Consider the following 21,815-nt stretch of genomic DNA (forward strand, 5'->3'; position numbering starts at 1 on the left):
TCCAATTCAAGTCCCAGGTCATTGGTGTAAAAGTCCAAGTCAAGTCACAAGTCTTAGAACATTTTTTCAAGTCAAGTCTAAAGTCATAAAATTAATGACTCGAGTCTGACTCGAGTCCAAGTCATGTGACTCGAGTCCACACCTCTGAATAGTACAATCATTCAACATAATGTGTAAATTATTTTGTTCTAGAATTTGAAAGGACACACTATCCAGATGTGTTTGCCCGAGAACGCCTCGCCAACAAAATAGACCTTCCAGAGGCAAGAATACAGGTATGCTTGATGTTTAGGGGTTTTTTTTAGGTTTACAAAGAACGTGTGTACAGTAAGATGAAAAATTATGTCACATGGAAATGTTTGCCTTTTTTACCGTGTGAGCATTTGACCTTCTTGAAACAAACGAGTATTTACAAATGACATTTAAATAAATGGGTTAAATCATTATACTGACATATATACACGTCTTATATAATTTGAATCAGGGCTTCAAGATTAGAAGTGGAGCATCTTGTCTGTGTATAGTGTCAGCCCATAAGATTGAAAGAAGACTCAAAGGAATTCAGTTAAAAGAAGCAAATCTCTCAATCACTTAAAATAAAGGATTCAGCAGTAAGGAAAATCATCTGCAGATGGAAAGGTTTTCAAACAACTAAATACTAAATAGATTCTGTATCATGCTGGAGAATTTTTGAAGATCATTTGAAGCAGTCTTCCCAAAAGTTTAAATAGAAACAGACTTTCTTTCTTTGATGTTCCCATAAGCACACTTGCAAAAGTATACTTATGGAAACAAGAAATGACTAACAAAAAAGAAATTAAAGGATAACCTTTAAACCCTACTGAAATGTTGTGATTACAATCTTTTGTCTTTTTTATGATCAGTGATTTATTTTTCTTATATCTCATGCTACATGCAGGTTTGGTTTTCCAACAGACGAGCAAAATGGAGAAGAGAGGAAAAGCTGAGAAATCAACGTCGTCAGGTGTCCAACCCTTCAAACCATATTCCAATCAGTAGCAGCTTTAACACCAGTGTTTACCAGCCTCTACCACAGCCTACTACACCAGGTACTGACAAAGATACTCAAGAAATACTTCACACAAAGTCCATCTGGGCCTTTTTCATGTGTGGATGTCTTTTATGAATTTGTTTCTATTTTTTTTTCTTTTGTTTGTAGATACATGCACATGATCATATACACAGTGCCACCAGTGATTTCAGGATATTCCACTCATGAGCAGTTGGTAGTACTATAAGACATACAACAAGGGAGCAGAGAAGAACAATAGTAGTTTGTCAATGAATTATATTGTGAACATATTTTAGATGAAATGTATATTTTCTCTCTCACACTAGTATTTTTTAATATTGTTTAAAGGAAACTCATCTGGGCCTGTAATGTCAGACACTAGCAGTCCAGTTACATTTATTATGCAGTTACTTTTCCCATCATATTGGGTATGTGCTGTCCAGCCCCACTATGCTTGGATACTTGGATACTTTGGACAGTGATTGTTGATTGCATAAATGGTTTGCTTGTGATGTCCTCCAGTATTGTTAAAATTTCACATTGTTGCTCTATCCATATTTCCATTTTTGTCTATCTAGTGTCCTTTTCATCAGGATCCATGCTGGGAAGGTCAGATCCAGTTCTGTCCAACAGCTATAGCCTCCCAGCAATGCCCAGCTTCAGTATGGCTGCCAGCCTGCCTATGCAAGTAAGATTAAATTACAGGATAGAACAATATACAAATAGTCAACAGTTTGCATAAAGGCGCTGGAAAACCTAGGGCTCTTTTTTGCCAACCCAATAGCATAGAGCAGATCTCAGTCATATGCATCATGCATACACACCAGCAAGACAGACCAAAGAAGCTGGCAGAATTATTGGAACAAGTCTGCCAGAGATCAGTAATATCTTCCCCACTCGCTGTCTGAGGAGGGTGCACAGTATCCTGCGGGACCAACATCACCCTGCGCGCCACCTTTTCCATCTGCTGCCCTCAGGGAGAAGGTACAGGTCTATACAGGCCAGAACATCCAGACTGGCCAACAGCCTGTATCCACAGGCTGTGAGGCTCCTGAACTCTCTGCCCCCCTCTCACGGACAATAACCATATCCAACTTCTTAATAGCAATGAACTGGTCTGCATTGGTGCATCATATCTTTATTCTCTTCCCCCCCCTGCCCCCCCCCCCCTTTCTTAAATAGATAACTATCATATCTGATATCATATCTCACAGTACAATAATATTGAATGGGTTGCATTGTTGTACTTTGTCATGTTTCTCAGGTCTTTGTCTGAATTTCTACGAACATTATTGCTAAGGATTGTCTTATTGCATTGGAGTCACACTGGGTTAAATATGTACACTTGGGTTTTAAGGGGTATTTATTATTTTCTTCTTTTTTTTGGGTTGTATGGAAGCCCCAAACGCAATTTCATTGTTCTTGACAATGACAATAAATAAATAAATACTAAAATACTAAATACTAAAACCATCATAGGAAAAAACCCTCACTACACTATTCTATAAAAGTATCTTTTTAGTCTGTCTTCTTTAAATAATTTTAATGAGCTCAGAAAACAGGTCTACACCTTTATTCAAAAACAGATATTAAACCCTATTAAGATAATAACCAAAAGATTACAGTTGAATTAACCATATGTGGCATGGTTACCTGTCAATATCTTCAGGGAGATTTAAAAGCACTTAGCATGGTAGATTAGTTTGTCCCATCAATGTGCTAATTCACAAATATGTATTGGAGCCTGTCACTTTTGCATGTTTTGTCAAACCTTACCCAACATCAGTTGATAGTCCACTCTTCATTTTTGAAGCTTTACTACCAAGGCTTCCATAGTGAATGTACACAAGAAGTGACTAAAAGTTTCTTCTTGTTTTGGTAGGTTTTACTTCATGTCTGCTTTTACATTGTCTTATTGGGCACACACTGCTTGCCTTGCTTGACTGACAGATGTTAGGAACACAGATCGACCAGTAAATGGAAAGCTTCACATTTAGGCTCAGTTTCTGTCCACCACAATAGAGCTGTGAAAATGCTGCACCTTCACCCTCTGGCGGGATGCTTTGTACATCTTGCAGCGTTTGAAGGTTGTGGTCTTTGCCGGATTTCTTGCTGGCAAAAGGCAGGGATAGCTCAGTAGGTAGAGTGGTGGCCCCATGATCGGAAGGTCAGGGGTTCAATTCCCCTGAACAGCTACCCTGAGGTACCCCTGAGCAAGGTACCATACCCTACACACTGCTCCCCGGGCGCCCAATGGCTGCCCACTGCTTCACTGAGTGAATGGGTTAAATGCAGAGAGGAATTTCCCTACGGGGATCAATAAAGTACACCTTCTTCTTCCTTCAAAAGTAACTTTATAAAGTAGAATGACTGATTGAAAACAAATTTAGATTGCCGAGCTAGGAAAGTAAAGTGCACAATGTTGCAATTGTGTTATCGGGTTATAATTTATAATGTAGGCTAAAGGGTTTCTCTGTGGTGGTTGTTTTTCCTGTGCCTGCTTTGGTTTCCTCTGGATTTAACTGAATAGTCCCTCCGTCTGAAGACATGTGTCTTGTGCTCGCTATGCATGTAAGGCAGCTAGAGTGCAACAAGCGCATAGAATAAAGTGCTCAATGGTCAAATCTAAAGCACTTTGAGTGGTCAGTAAGATAACAAAGCACTATGTAAACACCATTTCCATCTGCTCAGAGCAAACCAGGCAACCATTCTGCAGTAACCTGTAGGATCAGTGTCTCATTACCCTAGACCAGCGTTAAGATATAAAAGTGACATTGTCAAGGAAATGAACTGAAGTCCTGGTGTAATTCCTCACATTACAACAAAAAAACCCAATAGAGTTAGGAATAACAACAAATAAGAATAAGAAATACAATATTTATGTCATATTTGGAAAATTCTTTTGTTTCTGCAGTTGGGGTAACAATAAAAGCATCATAAAGAGTTATTATATAAAATAAGAAAAATAGTATTTTCACGTGTCATCTCAGTTGCATCTGTGGTTACTGGCACATACCAGAAAAAGTTGATTACATTGGAATATGAAACTCTGCTTTTTAAGGGGTTTTAATTTATGTTTTCAGACATCCAACCAGACCTCTTATTCCTGCATGCTGCCCACCAGCCCCACTGTAAATGGAAGAAGTTATGAGACATATACTCCTCCACACATGCAGCCACACATCAACCAATCAATGACATCGTCTGCAACGTCGTCAGCAGGTAGGAAGTTATGAAGCTGCGCCTTTATGGCACTTTATGTCATCCCTTCTGATCTTACAGGTTTCAGACATTCAAACATACAAACATTTTGTGCCTGTCATGTCTGTCAGTCTGGGTTTGAATTATTTGACTGACCATAACAACGTAGTTAAATAATAAATGAACCGGTTCTTTTCTACTTTACTTGAGCGCTCAAAGTGCTTTTTGTTGAGTTTTGTTCAATTTCAATTTCAATTAAGTTAATCTAAATTCAATTCAAATTCATTCAATTTAGTTACATTTTATTTACATATCAGCAACATACACCAACACCCATCACATGTTTATGCTGCAAAGTAACGACCTAACAATATTAGAAAGAGTTCTTTAGGAGAAAGTACTTCGACATAGTGGAGAGACAGTAAGAGCATGGAGAGAACACCCTGTTGTCAACATCATGGTGTCCAGTAATGGTGTTTTGTTGTTGGTGTGTGCTCATATTTAATTCAGTTCAATAAATTAAATTGAATTAAATCATTCATGCTCACGGCATCTAACCATCATTTTTAAATGTGTACTGTTACACTTCTGAAGGGCTTTACTTACACTCTTCACAATGAGCTTTACCTGAACCTAAATAACTTATTTTACTGTGCAAACCCAATTAAGTAAGTTTTGGTGCTTAAACATAAGCAGTGAGTGAAAGTAAAAGTGTATGTGACATGCCTAACTGTTTATAGCCAATATATCCCTGGTCCACAGGACACCTTGAATGCAAATGGTATATGCCAAAACAACATTATACAATGCACTGGCATGAGAGCTAGCTGGGCAGAATAGGGCTCGGGGAGACAGCTATCTGCTGTGACAGATTATTACTGGTATATGCAGCATCAACAAACTGATTGATCTGATTGACATTTTATATGTCCCAACATTCTCAGAGTTTTTCTTATACATAAGCATATAAGATAAATTCATATATTTACTGTCCTGACTTACTCCGAATGTTGAAACGAGGTTCAGTGTTTTCTTTCTATAAATTCACACTAACTAACAACATTAGGACCTCAGACAGGCTTTCTTTGACCTCCGTGTTCAAGAACATCAGCACCAAATGTCTGTGTAGACACACAGTGTAGATTCTCATCAGTATAGAACAGAAAGACTTTCACCTGGTCATGACTTTGTGTTAAACATATTTGCACCTGCCCCTTTGCAGTCATTCTAACACACCTGTTATACGACATGTGGCGCTTTTAATGGCTCACCACTGAAAGCTTTTGTTCTCTCTTTTACCAGGTTTGATTTCCCCTGGTGTCTCAGTTCCAGTTCAAGTTCCAGGAAATGAAACAGACATGTCACAGTACTGGCCACGCCTGTAGTGATGAAAGGCAATTATTCATGCCTGCTGTGATCATCAACAGTGAATTCAACCACAGGACGGTTGGGGTCTCATCAAAATGGAAACTATTCCTTCTTGCTCCAGTTTGAATGTAAAAAAAGGACTTCAGCAAATACGTATGAAATATAAATTACTCTTATTAATGCTTGTGAAGAAACAGGATGCAAGGATTTTAAATGGTTTTCAGAACTAGAAGGATTTTAATGTTGCTGCAAAACAGTACAAGTTCGACTGTAAGTGGATCAAAGGTTTTTGGGACCTCATGTTTATCGGCTACCGTTCAGAGTCTGGATGGTGTGGATGCTTTGTCCAGAATGCAAGCTGTTACCTGAGTGGTACTGAGGAAGCTCAGGAAAGTGGATCCTTACCCTGGTGATTATAACCTCCAGACAGAAATAAACTCCTGAGAGTCCACTGGGAGAGTTTGTGGGAAGACACATTACCTCTACTTTAAGTTGGTCATTTTTATCATACTGGCGTGTTTGTACAAACCCAAGGATGTTAACTGAAATGTAAAGGGAAGAATTTAATGAAACTTGAAGCTGTCTGCTGTGATTGTTTTCATAAGCAGATTCCAAAAGCCTTGGCCTGGAATGTGTATAGAATTTCAGAATGGGAATTCTGGTGATATGTGTTTTGTATTGTAGAAGTCCCAACACAGGCATGGACTCTGATCTTAAACTGAAAAATTATGTCTTTGTTGGGGAAAGATTGTTCCAGTTCTAAAGGTCTAATGTCCAGAAACTCATTAATTTACAAAGCCTGAAGGTAAAAACACTTAAAAAAATAAAATAAAAGAGTGAACATTGGATTCAGTCTGGGATATAAACCTGTTTCTAATTTCAAAGTGTAAAGTATTTGTCTTCTCAAGTTATTTGGGAGGTTTTCCAAAATAAAGTTATTTCAATTAAATGTGTTTTTAAATTGTATCTTTTAACAAGGACAAATCAATAGAAGATTCATGAGGGTGGTGATTCGTCATGTACTAATATGTACAGACCAGTGAAGACGACTTGTGCATATCATAGAATACTGTGGAAGATCATTCAGTTTAAGAGGAAAGAAATCTGATTTTCATACATAATGTAAAGCTAGTGTATCTTTGTATGTAGTTTCTAGCTTCTAGGCTAAACAAGAGGTGCACATAGCACGAAGACAGCCTCTTCCTGCATTTCAGCACCAGTGTTAGCCCAGAATACAGTTTCTGTGTTTGCACTGATGGAGGTACAAGCTGTCTGCAAGACGTTATTAATGAGACAGATGTCATTTGGTACACACAGCTGCTGTGCTCAGGTTCAGGAGCTCTGAGCGCCATCACAGGCACTTTTATAATTTTTCTTTTTAAATTCAAACTCAGGATTTGTAGTAGTGATTATATTAATCCATTATTGTCCAAAAAGATATTTTATTCTCTAATCATTAACTGTTAGTAACAAAAAAAACCCACATTAAGATGAAAACAAAACCTATTTTGAAGTTATTACACTTGGAAAGAATTTACACTGTTTAGGAAAGGACTGAAAAGGTACAATGTATGTATGCAGCAGCAGATTTGGGCTGGTAAATCTCCATGTTTTGCTGGTATGATGAGCAGTAAACTTGTAATGCAGAGGTCAGCATGACTGCTACACAAAGAAACCAAAACACAGTCCTTTTCTCTTCACAGAATGACTACACTGATCTTGGTGTTTTCCCGACTGCCAGCATGGTACTTGCCATGAAGATGCAGTTGTCACTCTGAGAGCCATTAATTTTGCATCTTCTGTCTCTCTCTTTGTTGCTCCTGTCCATCCTCTCTGTCCTGCGTATAACTGGACACAGAACTGAAAACATCGTGTCCAGATGAACTGAATCAGTGTTCTGGTATTTAATTACCTGGATTATTGAACGTACATCAACATGTCAAACTCTAATATGAATTGATTAATTAATTTATTTAAACTCAACGCCAGAAATGATGACATTAAAAGGCTGATGAAAACTCTAGACAAATGTTAATACTGCTGTTATTTTTTAAACGGGTTCATCTGTATCTGGCGCACTTTTCAGCTTCTGTGCTGAATTGTGGAAAATTTTCTCATCTAACCTGACGTGTTGACAGTGTCTTTGAATTTCTTTATCACCATTTTTATGGTGCATGCAGGAAGCCTGACAGATCTTCGGGTACAATTAAACCCATGCAGGACATAAATGCCAATGTTAGCCAACTCCAGCCTGCTGTGAAGAAATTTCATGATAATAAACAAACCTGTCTGCTTTCTACTTCTCTTCACAGAAGTGGTAAGTCATAAGATGATAAAGCAAGAGACTGTGGTTCAAGTCCCGTTTGAGAACTTTGCGTTTTGTAATTTCCTTTTCATTTGCACTTCACTTTAATAACAAAAAAGGGCTAGGATTAATACAGTTCAGTTTTTATAGCACCAGTTCACAACAGCAGTCGTCTTCAGGCAGTTTATATTGGACAGTCAAGACCCTACAACATTATCGAGAGAACCACAATAACCAGACAATCCCCCAGAAGAAAGGACAAGAAGAACTCCCTTTTAAAGGTATCTGCTATGATTGGATCAGAGTGCTGAACTGGGACAATGTGGTACTATAAGGTTTTCAAGTTATTATTGGTACTGACCATGAATTCACTTCTGAACTTAAAGAGCCACTGAAGTGAAGCTAATATGGGAGCAATGTGATTTCTCTTTCTAGTCTGTGGTGGTTCTCTCATTGAGCGTTTACATCAACCAGATAATAGTTCAACTGATCAGTAAAAATGAACTAAATCATTTTTCAGTATCACGGTTTAAGTTCAAATATGCCATTCACTACATGCACAAATAAAATGACATTATATATAAATATTTAATAATTGTAGTGTTAATTGGTGCAGTGCAATCAACTGTTGGTTGGAAAAAATGGTTTGCTTGAATGTTTAAAGTAGTGTTTATGTCTAGTTATAAAACCAAAGAAAATACACATTGCAAGCAAATGGTTACAGTGTGTTGTCACCGTGTGGAAACCACATGACCAAATGCCGCCTGCCTTGCAGTAGCAAATAATTCTGAAGGAAATTTGTCAACAACTATAACTTTTCTTTACTTTAAAAAAAGGAATAAACTATTTTAATCAAAGCAGTAAGTTGGGAAAATTGTTGATTTAGGGAAATCCTTTAGATCTAATTATATTAATTTCTTTTCATCAAAATCCAGTTTTGCAAAGCACAATCAGCTTCCAGTTAGTACAGCATTGTTAACACGTTTACAATACTTTTTAATTATTAAATTAATAATTAATAATTCATTCCCTCTTTCTCTCTACCCACTTTCCTGCTAGTCTCTACCATCCTATCCAAGAGTCTAGGAACTAATTTACAAGGTATACACAAATTGCATACACTGCAAATTCGGCAGTGAGCCACTGGTGAAAAGGAAAAAAAAAATCTCTCCCTTTGTTTCATTCACTCATTCAGCTCGTCATTGCTTTCTGTCTTCTATCGGCCAGCGGGTGGCTGCTAAATGAGAATGGGGTCAACCTCTCCTCATTTACCTAACAAAAGGCTGGAAAAAAGAAAGAGAGAAAGAAGAGCTGTCTCAGAGAAAAGAGAGAGGGCTTGCAAGATAGATGACCTGCAGCCTCCTGATGAAAAGTTTAATTCCATTACATCTCTCACAATCCACATCATGTCAGCACCTATCAATTATTGCCCGCCTCAAACACCATTATAGGAACTCCAATCATCAAAGAGGATTTGAAGAGTGATCAATGATTGCTTCCTGCCGTCCTTCACTGAAACAAGAGTTATGAAAAGATCGTTGGGTTATTTTGGTCGTAACAGGATTTCTGAGGCTAGCACTCGTCTAATAAGTTAAGTTTTTGGTGCATTGGTTTACACATTTGCTTAGCGAGTAAAAAGTTGCTGGTTGAATTCCATCTGAACATGAAAACTGTCTTTCTGGTTGTTCAGAGAGGGCATATGTTGTAAAATTGAGCCAAATCAAGTTGGGGAGCCACAGTCTTTCCTTAGTACCTGCTGTGGAAACCACTTTGGTAAGGGAGCAGTGGAAAGTAGCTAAGCTAAGCTAATCTACAAAATAATAGTAGATAACAGCTACATTGTAGGTAAAGAGGCTGTGGAACTCTTTTTCATGTATAGTCATTTGAAAAAAGTCTGCCAGGACTCTAATTACAATGTTTTGGATCACATTTTTGTATCAATCTGATATTAAGGAATTACAATACTGCAGCCCTGAAGTAAGAAATAGACTCTCATTAGTCAGAGAAATGAATAATACTAATGTTTCTGCATTGTTTCTGTCTGATTTCCCAGTGTGTCGTATTGTCCCAGCACAGCATTCATAAGGCAGAAGACTTCCTATTTAAGGACAGTTTTAGCCTATTAAGCTTAATTGGAAGTGCAAGTGCTGTCGCTTGTGTCCAGCGAAGAAAGAGATGTACTCTGTGTGTATGCTCTGTTAGTACAGACGCAAGAACAACAACAACAAAAAGAAACAGAGACAAGCGAAAGAGAAGAGAAGGAGAGAATATTGTTATATAAATGAAAGAGCAACCATCCATCCATTCACTCAGTCAGTCAGAGACAACAGCTCGCTGTCACAGTTCTCTCTCACAGCTGCTGATATCTTCATACAAATAATCATCATTTACATTTTAATTAAAAATCATCATTATGTTGATCATTTACATCCTAATGAAATACATTTACATGGTAATCACACCAGGATGGAATTGTGACAGGGAAGCATTCTACCTATTCACAGACAAATAAAGAGATGGACAGACTGAGGGTACAGGCAGAGAAATGACGGCAAACTCAAATGCAGCCGCACAGAGCAGATGGGAATCAGCTCGCCATCTGATTCGCTTTGACATCTTTATTCCAGCCAGGGAGAGATTCTTTTCCCCCAGAGGCCTCTGTACAAACAGGCCTTAATAAATAAACTCTATGGTGATGAGCTCTACAATCCTGTGCCCTCTGATAACAACTAAATAAAAGACCTGGAGGTTGTGACCACAATGAATGCTTGTCAACTATTAGTGAAGAATTGTTTCATCAAAGGACAAATCCTATCAAATCAATTATTCACTCATTCAATCTCCCTCCACACAGTGAAATAAATGAAATCTTTTCGCTTAATCATTTCACAGACACTTGTAGAATTCATCCTGTTAAATAGCTACAATCTCATTTTTCAGCTCTTTTTAAGTCACGTGCAGACGTCAGTTCAATGGGAACGGTTTGGTCGTGCCATTATTAGGCATCATTTCCTTATAGGCCCTCCTGCAAGGTGACATGGTTTCAGTCCAGCTTTAGACATTGTTTTTGACCTGTTTTAAATAATAATAATCATAAATAATGAAGATGTATATGACAACTGCAGTGAATAAGCAGTGAATGAAGTGGGGAAAAAACATTTCATGTTTATGGAAGAAAAAAGAGTAGACATCTCAGAGTGATGGTTTTGCAGAGACATTCAGAATAACCAACGTAGTGCTGACAAAAAAGCAAGTGTAAAGGAATTATGCTCATTTCAAAACACTTCAGTTTAGTAGTTGCATTTTAACATATATTATAAGAAAGGGGTTGTACACGATGATACACAAATGGCCACAGTGTGGATTTGTGCAGAATTTTTAAAAAGCTGTTTTTCACTTATGGCTCTCATTCTAAATCACTACTTAAAAAGCCATCACTTGACCGTGCTGTCTTAGCTAAGTGTAGGCCAGTCTCCAAGCGTTCTTTTATCTCAATTCTTGAAAAAGTAGTTGTAAAACATGTAACAGATGTTCTGCAGAGGAATGGTTTATTTGAAGACCTGCAGTCAGGCTTCAGAGCTCATCACAGTACAGAAATTCATCTCCGTGCTTGACCTGCTGGACCTCAGTGCAGTGTTTGACACTGTTCAAGGTTCAAGGTTCAAGGTTCTTTATTTGTCACATGCATAGTTATACAAGCATAACACACAGTGTTAGGGGGTGTAGAGGAAGAACATTATATACATATATATATATATATATATATATATATATATATATATATATATGTGTGTGTGTGTGTGTGTGTGTGTGTGTGTGTGTGTGTGTATATATGTGTGTGTATATATATATATATATATATACACACACATATATATATATATATATATATATATATATACACACACATATATACACACACACACACACACACACACACACACACACACATATATATATATATATATATATATATATGTGTGTGTGTGTGTGTGTGTGTGTGTGTGTGTGTGTGTATATGTGTGTGTGTGTATATATATATATATATATATATATATATATATATATATATATATATATATATATATATATATATATATATATACACACACACATATATATATATATATATACATATAGTATGTACATTGGGTGAATGTGCAGTAGTAGCAGCAAGCAGGTGAATTCTGTACATTAATAAGAATAGACATCTGACTATTTTACAGGATAGACAATATAAACATATTTAAAATTAAAGGAATTTGAAATGTACATTGTTCCTTGGTTTAGTGTCTGGAAGAGTCCTGTCTCAGTTGACCATAATATTTTATTACAGTGATTAGAGCATTGTGTAGGTATTAAAGGTACCTACATCAGCCATTGTTTTGAATCATATCTATCCAATAGCTTTCACTTTGTTCAAGTAAATAGAGAGTCCTGTTTACATACTAAGGTTAATTATGGGGTTTCACAGGGTTCTGTGCTACTTTACTAATGTAAAAGGCTTCATATGATCCAAACTGCTGCAGTGAGAGTACTGACAGGGAAAGAGAGAGCATATTTCTCCTATACTGCCATCTACATTGGCTCCATAATAAATCCAGAATCCAATTTAAAATCCTGCTCCTCACATACAAGGTCTTAAGTAATCAGGCCCCATCTTATCTTAATGACCTTGTAGTACCATATCACCCCATTAGAGCACTTTGCTCTCAGACTGCAGGCTGACTTGTTGTTCCTAAAGTATTTAAAAGTAGAATGGGGGGCAGAGCCTTCAGCTTTCAGGCTCCTCTTCTGTGGAACCAGCTTCCAGTTTACATTAGGGAGAGAGACACTATCTTTACTTTTAAGATTAGGCTTAAAACTTTCCTTTTTGCAAAAGCATATAGTTAGGGCTGGACCAGGTGACCCTGAATCCTCCCTTAGTAGTGCTGCAATGGGCTGCTAGGGGATTCCTATGATGCATTGAGTGTTTGTTCTTCACTCACATTTTTTTCACTCACTATGTGTTTATACATCTCTCTGCATTTAATTATTGGTTATTATGAATTTCTGGCTCTCTTCCACAGCATGTCTTTTTCCTGTCTCCCTCCCTTCACTCCCAACAGGCTGCAGCAGATGGCCAAACCTCCCTTTGCCCGGTTCTGTCTGAGGTTTCTTCCTGTTAAAAGGGAGTATTACTTTCACACTGTCGCCAAAGTACCTGCTACTATCGTCTGATAGTTGAGGTTTTCTGTTATTACGGTGTTTTTTTTAGGGTCATTACCTTACAATATAAAGCACCTTAAGGCAACTGTTGTTGTGCTTTAGTGCTATATAAATAAAATCAATTTGAATGTAAAATTTCAACCAACAAAAAAACTGTTTCTCAGGTTATACATAAAAAGCTTTACCACAGTTATATAGAAAGCCATTGTAAAGTATTTTTTGGCATTATCGTCACACATTTTTCTCAGCTCTTTTTTATGGAATAGTTTTAAATCAGCCACATTTAAAGGTTTCGAAGCACGAGTGGCCTGTTGAAGGTAATATCAAAACATCTCAATCTCATATCAAGTCCAAACTTGACATCCTAAGTGTGCTTGAGCTTCACCAATAATCAGATGACCCTACAACCAAGTACTTGGCAACAGTGGGAAGGAAAATCTTTAAACTTCAAACCTCCGGCAGAGCCAGTCTCAGGGAGGGGCAGTCATCTGCTGCGACTGGTTGGGATTGAAGAGATGAAGACATCTTTGTCTAATATTAAAACGTATTTAATTAACTGAAATGTAAGTTTTCAAAACCTAAAGAAAATCTAGTCTGCCTAAAACTAATATTTATATTTGTCACTGCTTTTTTATTTTTTTAAATTCTCACTTTTTAAAATTTTCAGCACCAAATCAAATGTTTTATTCGTCTACACTCTCTGTGGACATACACAACTACCTGCATGGATAGAAACTGGATAAACTGAGTGATGTGTCTTTTGGTAATTTCAGCAAACCCACCCGTTTGGAAAACGTTAACTGTACACTGCACAATACTTATACAGAGTTCTACACCTAATGAGAGGTTGGACTACACAGTGTGAATATTAAGCAGTTTTCATGTGTCACACTAACTCCTGAGTGGAATCTTCTGAAGGCCTTTGCTCTCAGTATTAGAAGCTTTTCTTTAGGACAAAAGAAGGGTCGGGGATTTCTGCACATCAAATGTGGAGGTCAAACTGATCCATGTATCAAATAGAGCAGTTGGCCTAGGCCACACACTGCACACATTTAATCTGAGCCTGGCTCTCCTATTGGGACAGATAGCTCAGACAGCCAACACACAGCCGAACAGACTTACACAGGAACAGTGTTCCTTCTCTTCATGGGCTTTCCCTTTTCTTGCCATCTGCTATGGACAATCTCCTTACGCCACAATAGCAAGGAGGATCCCTTTATACCACAATGCCTTGCTGCAGCAGCATGGACAATCCTGTCCAGCTACAAAGCACGACATTCTCTGCTGCTCAGCTTCAATTAGCTTTGCTCTGATACATCTCAATACACCTATAATATGGCTTCAGTACAATTTAAATATGGCTCAAAACATCTCAATTCAAGCTCAGTGCTCCTCAATGCAGCTTCAGTACTCCATCCCTACGTCTTAATACGGCTCAGTACATCTCAATATGGCTGCAGAAGATCTAAATACACCCTCGGTGCAGGTCTATGAGGCCATTGAGCTGCTGAGATTCACTACCTGAAACCCACATTTTGGGCTCAGTTTGTTGTTGCTGTGGATGAATTAATGATAGAATGGAAAGAATTCCAGTTGGGATGATCAGTCAAGAGTTCAGCTTGACCCATAATGATGGGAGCTTAACGCTGACTTAACAAACTGAATGGTTGTCAGTGCTGCTAACTGAAGTATTTTGGCTGGCTGTGGACATCCTAAGAATGCCTGACACCATCCGTGGATCAGCAGTTACCCCAAATAGAGTGTGCCAATGTTTACTGTCCTCTCACGAGCTTTGAATAGAAGAATAAACATTTTGACTAAGCTTGTAACTATGAGGTGAAACTCATTTAAAGCAAAAGTACTTGTTTACATTTTGCAATTAGTATAATACAAGTGGAAGAAAATGGATGGATGGATGGATGGATGGATGGATGGATGGATGGATGGATGGATGGATGGATGGATGGATGGCATACTCTTTTACTAATGGAAAGATTTAAATTAAAAGCCCAGATAAAGACTTATTATAAAATATCAAATGTTTAAGCCAATGAATGGTAAAAACACATTTGTTGCAGAGAACATAAATCTCTTCTTTTGTTTTGAGTTCAATAATAGTAAAATTTGGTGTGCTTGCTTTATGGAGCTGTAGCGATACAGACTGAATACCAGTTGGAAAAAAGGCAGATATGTTATGCAGCACTGACCTGCAGCTAGATTTATGTGGAGCTCTGATATCCAAGGAAATCATAAATGGTAAAAATAAGAAGAATGTAAAGTATTTATGTTTATATCTAAGTAGCTCTTAGTTTTGTTATTATTTCATAGTCATTTTTCTTCATAGGCCAGGCTATTGGTTTTTATACAGTAAGAGATGGGGAGCTGTTAATAATGAAGAATTCAATAATTATACCCCCATTGTCATCAGATTAGTTGTGCTGACAAGCTGAGCTGTTTTTTCTGCACACACATAATTTGAGCAGGTGGAATGAAACATAACTTAAAAGTGTAGCTAGTGTTCATGTTTTCATGATTAAAACAGTAAATTCTCAAGTGAAAATCTTGCTATATGTGGTGAACACGTTTCTGTTCAAAAAGAGACAATGAACCAAGACAATGAATCCACATTATCTTGATCATTTATTTTTGACAGTTGTATGGAAAGGAAGTTGTAGTGGTCTGTGTGTGGACGACTGACTGCTGTGTCTCATAGCATTCAGACCAAACCAGTTCAAACCAAATAGCTGACACAGGTGACTAACAATTCCAAAAGCATGCACATACATACCAACAACCAGGAGCTCGCTCAGTGAGATCTCCAGACTGTGTCAATAAAGCACATAAATGTATGCATTTGTAATAATAAGCAAACAGTGACTTTTAACTTTGTTAATATATTTCTCACCTGAATAGAAAAATAAACTTGCATTTTATCAAGGCAAGTGCGTGCGCGCACGCGCACACACACACACACACACACACACACACACACACACACACACAGCCGCACACACTTACAATTACACTTACGGCTTCATTATTGTGATGGAGACTTTATTAACAAAATGGAGCGGATTTATCCTGGAGAAGAGGATATGCAATAAAGATTAAAAATTCAAAAATCAGCAAATCCTTGGAAATTTTGGAGGTGTAGGAACTATGTGCGGGAAGAGAAAAACAGCCTGTAAAAGCTTAACAAAATGAACATTGGTGTTACACGGGGGATGTCTGGATGACGTTGTTTTCAGCAGGGATGAACTGAAAAGTGGGCCAAGGTCAGTGTGTGTATTAATCATCAGTAAAGTAAGCACACTGGTGTTGTCTTTAAAAAGGTTTTGTGAATATGAAATATTCACTGAACGAGACTATTCTGGAGACTTGAAGGTCTAATTTGACACTTACCAGATCTAAGTAATCTCATTGGCCAGAGAGGTTTTTTACAGTCCAGACAGTGAAAAACAAAAGAATCCATGCACATCCTCTTCATCCTACGAGGCCAGTGCAGAGCTGCAAAAATGGGAAATGGTTCACATGGTTCATTTCTATATGGGCATTCGTTACACATCTTTAAAAAAAAGCCTTACTGTGTCTCAGATCCACTGCATATGTAGCTCTAATGGTGACTTTAAAGAGGAAACAGCAGATTTAGAACAAAGATTTTTAAAAAGGTTATATAGGTTATATAGGATCCTGAAAACATAGGTGTGCTATTAGAGATCATGATCAGAAAAGTCCAGTTGCCAACCATTTTAAGAAAATGAATCACAATGTGCCTTGTCTTAGTTGATTTGGGGTTGAACATGTAAAGCTTCCATAAAGAGGAGGGGACATCAATACTCCATTTTTCCTTTTTTGAACTTCATTGGATTTTTTTTGCTCTGGACACTTTGGCCCCAAAAAGTCTTAATAAAAATATGAACATTTGTCCTTTTCTGCAGCTCTTTCAATAAAATATAAGTTTAAGCTTTTCTGTATATTTCCCATGGATTCATGACTTTTCACTTGAGGGTTATAGTGTATTTACTGCATCTAATAATGTAGGCACCACTTTAAGAGTTTTTCTTACACTTGATTACAGAACTACCTGATGGCAGTGTAAGAGATTTCAAAGGTTTTTGATATTGTGCATTGTGTGTATACTTTTTAATATTTGCACCACTGACAGGTTTTTTTTTTCACGTATCTGTCATTTGTCCTGTATAAGATCTGATTTTTGATTTGATGTAACTGGTCGTGTGATCATTCACAGGTGACTCTGATGACACTGCTTGGTGTTTCAGTGTCTGATGAAGAGCACGTGTGCTGGAAATCACTAGATGGGATGAATAAGGAATCTGGAGTTTCTTTTCTTTGTCACAATCTAGGCAGCAACATGCCTGCCTGGGTTAACTAGTCTGTAACCTCACTCTTACTAAGTCTTTCAAAACTCCACTATCAGTTTGGTTTTTTGCACTGTGAAAGCTGGAGAAACATCTCTCCATTATTATCATGGGACCCACAACCAGTGGACTCGACGTATTCATTTATGAAGTTCTGCTGTTCCAGATTTCACAGTACATCGCAGCTCTTCTCTCAGTTAAATCTGGAAACAGTCCATAAGCCAGTAATTACTTATTTTCCCACATATGCAATCAACTTCAGTTCAAATGGAATGAACTCAAAGCTCTTCTCAAATAAGAGTCACTCACTCTTTGGAAATAAAAAACAAAAACGTTCATGCTTTATGCAGCTGCTTTTAATGACTCTTCACTGATTTTGGTCTTATTGTTTCTGTCAAGAAGCCTGATGGATTTAAATAACTGTTGGTTATTATTATAGATCACTGGATGGACTGTGGTTAAGAAGAGAGACTTGCAAACAAATCACACTTCACATAAACTGACACTGATACCAGTTTTTCAGAAATGAACAAACAATTACTCAGTTAAGTTGAAGCTGAACAGGAGCTTGATTAAGAGGCGTCAGTGGTGTGAGAGTCATGTGAAAAGAAGGCAGGTACCCATTACGTACTAGTACTTACTGGCTCCTTTGGCAATATAAGAGGCTTTGATTGCTCTCTAGCTGTATGGAAGCCAAACAATAAACAACTCTAGACAGCATAAAGCAGTCTAATACAAATGTTGCTATGACTGGGGCTTACCCTAACTGGCTAAAGCAAGGGAGGGAGATCCAGTAAGAGGCTTTCACTGAAGACCTCAGTTCAATAGACAAAGAGGTGATGAAGACATCTAGCCCACCCCGGTCACTTAAGGCTGACAGACAAAAAGATGTGGTAGGGCTTCAGCTGATCCAGAGTCTCAATAATGACTGATCACAGCACCACTACCACTTTCAAATCATGTGTGACTGTTAGTTAATGAGATCTCAGTGCCTTGGAAATCTGACAGTTTTATACAATTTAATAAATGAATAATAGATAACAAATTGTAAAACATTTGCTTTTATAGGCGATGCTAATAATTCTCGTTCATTTTTTTTTGTTTTTCTTTTTTGTGGGTTGAAGAAGAGGTCGAGCAAGCTGACACAGACACTCCAGTTTACATGTCAAATTGCCCTTGAGCAACTCAGAAAACTCAGAAATCTAAAGTACTGGTGCTGAATCGGTACGACAGAAATGTATTTGCACATCACAAATAAGTGGTTGCATGGGGAAAACATAAAACATTAATTAGTTTGTCTTTTAGAAGGAGGTGAAAAAAATGTCAGAGAATTTACAAAAATAAAATAAAATTTTGCTGAACACATATAAAACAAAGCATAATCAAGAGCAAAATGTGTTTTAAATTAAATCAAATACACAAAAGTAGTTCAGAATCAGCATTATCAATGCTTCAGCTTTACACTGATAAATTACACAATTTGAATACAGTGTCATTGAGAGACGCTAGAATTATCATTTAATGAGGTCTCTGTGTGTGTGTGTGTGTGTGTGTGTGTGTGTGTGTGTGTGTGTGTGTTCTTCTGACACATGTAGTGTTTTGTGAGTTTTTGAGACTTCTATGTTATCGATGTGATTGTTTTCCCCTCTAAATAAATTGCACAACACATTTTTAAGCAATTGTTGTTGTTGTAAAAAAAAAAGAAAAAAAAAAGCTACATGTAGCACATGTAGCAAATTAAAAATGTATGGAATTAAAAAAAATTGTATTTTTTCAACAAATTTGTCAGATGGTTTATTAAATTCTCAATTTTTAACAAATTGGAATAATGTCATATTTTGGGCCTTAAGGGGGTATATACAAGCAACTGGATAAAAACATGACATCAGGATAATTTATTATATATATATATATATATATATATATATATATATATATATATATATATATATATATATATATATAAATATATATATATATATATACACACACACACATATATAAAACAAAATGATAGAGGGAGAGAGAGAGAGATAGTATTTCCTGCAAGGCACCCGTCATTAATTCAGCTGTTCAGAGCTTTTTAAATTAGTAGTCATTTAATTAAAAAGAAAGAAAGAAAGAAAGAAAGAAAGAAAGAAAGAAAGAAAGAAAGAAAGAAAGAAAGAAAGAAAGAAAGAAAGAAAGAAAGAAAGAAAGAAAGAAAGAAAGAAAGAAAGAAAGAAAGAAAGAAAGAAAGAAAAAGGAATGACAGCCTTGCAAGGCTGAGAAAAAATCAGTGGGTCACATCATTAAGACTGATAGTCTATTAGTCTATTAGAATACTGAATCAATACTGAAACTTTACAGTAAATGTGATATTCTGCAGGGTAAATGAAAACGTGATCTTTATGGTTCTGTATCTGTATTAAATTTCATGGTAATCTGTGGAATAACTTTTGAGCTTTTAACAAAAGCCGAGAGTCTCATTTTCCTGGTCTTACAGAACGATGAGTACAATTTTATTCAAGCAATGCAAAGCAGTAGTAATATAAGCACACTAAGTATAATTTAATTACATTTAATTAATTAATTATATTTAAGCTTAAAACATATCATTTAAATACTTTTTTCTTCTTTCAAGTCTGGAATTTCCAGAAATTGTCTCTTTAGGGCTGCAGATTCCAGTTGCTAATATCAATTTCTGTCCTCTACACATATACAGATACAGAACTCACACAATCAGTCTCCCAAACAGTGTTTGTCATCGTTTAGCTGGTGACTACAGTTGTTTTGCTTTAGGCCCTGGGGACTAAAATGACACACAAAGGGAACCTGAAAGTCTCTGCTGTGTTTCAGCCAGCCAAACATATGTGTGCATGTGCTCAAACACATAAACTTGTGTGCACACGCGAACACACACACACACACACACACACACACACAGAGGAAAACAACACCGTTTATGTGTGCTCCTCAGGGAATAGACATGATTCTTGACAGATAGCCCCACCCAGAGGTTTCTATAGCAACGGGCATGTCATAACAGTTCCCTCATTGGTGTCACAAAGCTACACATACACATATGCACAGACATAAACACACACGCACACACACGCACACAATCATCATTATCATTACCATTATCTTGTCAATGGAGGCTTGACCAGCTCTTGAATCAAATGTTACCATGGGATTTAATAAATTAGATTTTACCTGCTGCTTTCATTTCCTCATTTCCTTTGAATGCAGCTAAAATATGTTTAAAAACTCTCAAAGGCAGAATGATTTACAGTACAATCATTTGCAATAATTGAAATTCTATGATTGTAATAGTACAAAGACAATATGTGAAATATTGTAATTATTTAATATTTAAAAAATATATATATTTTCACAATAAGGACATATTTACCACCTTTGCGCACTTTTGTACTCTTTCCTTTTTTTTTTTTATCTTTATTTTGAACATGTTGAAAAAGTACAACAAAATAGAATTAAAAGAGACAAATGAACAAAGCAAAACAAAAGGAAAACGAGCAACCACAACTCCAAATAACGTTCATGTTCAAAAAGGAGCAGGAAGAAGCATAAGCTTATTTAATCCCACCCCTTTTCCACTATCTAGTATCAATAGACTACAGAAATACCTCATTGCAATTACATTATATGTTATGTGTAATTTTTTTTTTTTTTTTTGAAACATTTGATCTGGAACCGAGATCACATGTTATTACAGGCAAGCAAGACAGCTGAATTCTACTCTTGCAGTATTCACTGATTCAAACTGAAAACTCTTTTTTTCAAACTACTTTTAAAAGGAAATGTCCTATTTCCACAAGCTAGTGTCACTGTAGCTCTAAAGTATACTCTCTCACAGTTAGTATATACTGGTTTTGTTTTGGTTATCACACTTGATTTAAATAACCAATTGTGAAGGGCTTTTATTTTGAAAATCAAACTGAATCGATATAAACTAAAACTTTTTTCTTTTATGCTGCACATTGCTGTAATTATATAAATATAAATTCTAGTTTCACACAGGTTTTAGTAAGTTTATCATGTTTCAATATTTCAGTTTCCACATTGTTGCATATTACATTATTTGTTTTGTTTAGTGTTAGTGAAAAATTTGATGTGTTTGTTAATGCTAAAACCACATTAACTTGAAGATCGGTTAAAAAAAGATCTTACTTTATCTTACTGCAATGCAGAGTATATATGCATAATGCAAAATAATGTGGAGGCTTGCTTGACTGCACCAAAGGGTACAGGGTAGGGCCTCACAGACAGGCTGTAGATTTGTCAAATCCAAATACAGAGTGTTTACAACAAGCTGTAA

At 36.7% G+C, this 21,815-nt stretch overlaps 2 protein-coding genes across 2 annotated transcripts in view; one reads left to right on the top strand and one right to left on the bottom strand.

The window, feature by feature from the left end:
• The window catches only part of LOC146705156 (paired box protein Pax-6-like), a 30,002-nt gene extending 23,547 nt beyond the window's left edge, over window positions 1-6,455 (top strand). Inside the window, exons 7-11 of the mRNA XM_085465173.1 lie at window positions 193-275; window positions 920-1,070; window positions 1,612-1,721; window positions 4,117-4,255; window positions 5,537-6,455. Coding sequence (XP_085321299.1) covers window positions 193-275; window positions 920-1,070; window positions 1,612-1,721; window positions 4,117-4,255; window positions 5,537-5,619 — 566 coding nt within the window. The 3' untranslated portion in view covers window positions 5,620-6,455. The remainder of the gene's footprint in view (window positions 1-192; window positions 276-919; window positions 1,071-1,611; window positions 1,722-4,116; window positions 4,256-5,536) is intronic.
• The window catches only part of dnajc24 (DnaJ (Hsp40) homolog, subfamily C, member 24), a 412,088-nt gene that overhangs the window by 367,148 nt on the left and 23,125 nt on the right, over window positions 1-21,815 (bottom strand). The window lies entirely within an intron of this gene.

The sequence above is a fragment of the Copadichromis virginalis genome, linkage group LG7, assembly GCF_057382275.1.
Source record: "Copadichromis virginalis isolate Kocher_CV1m ecotype Utaka linkage group LG7, C_Virginalis_male_GT1.1, whole genome shotgun sequence".
In the NCBI taxonomy this organism is placed as follows: domain Eukaryota; kingdom Metazoa; phylum Chordata; class Actinopteri; order Cichliformes; family Cichlidae; genus Copadichromis; species Copadichromis virginalis.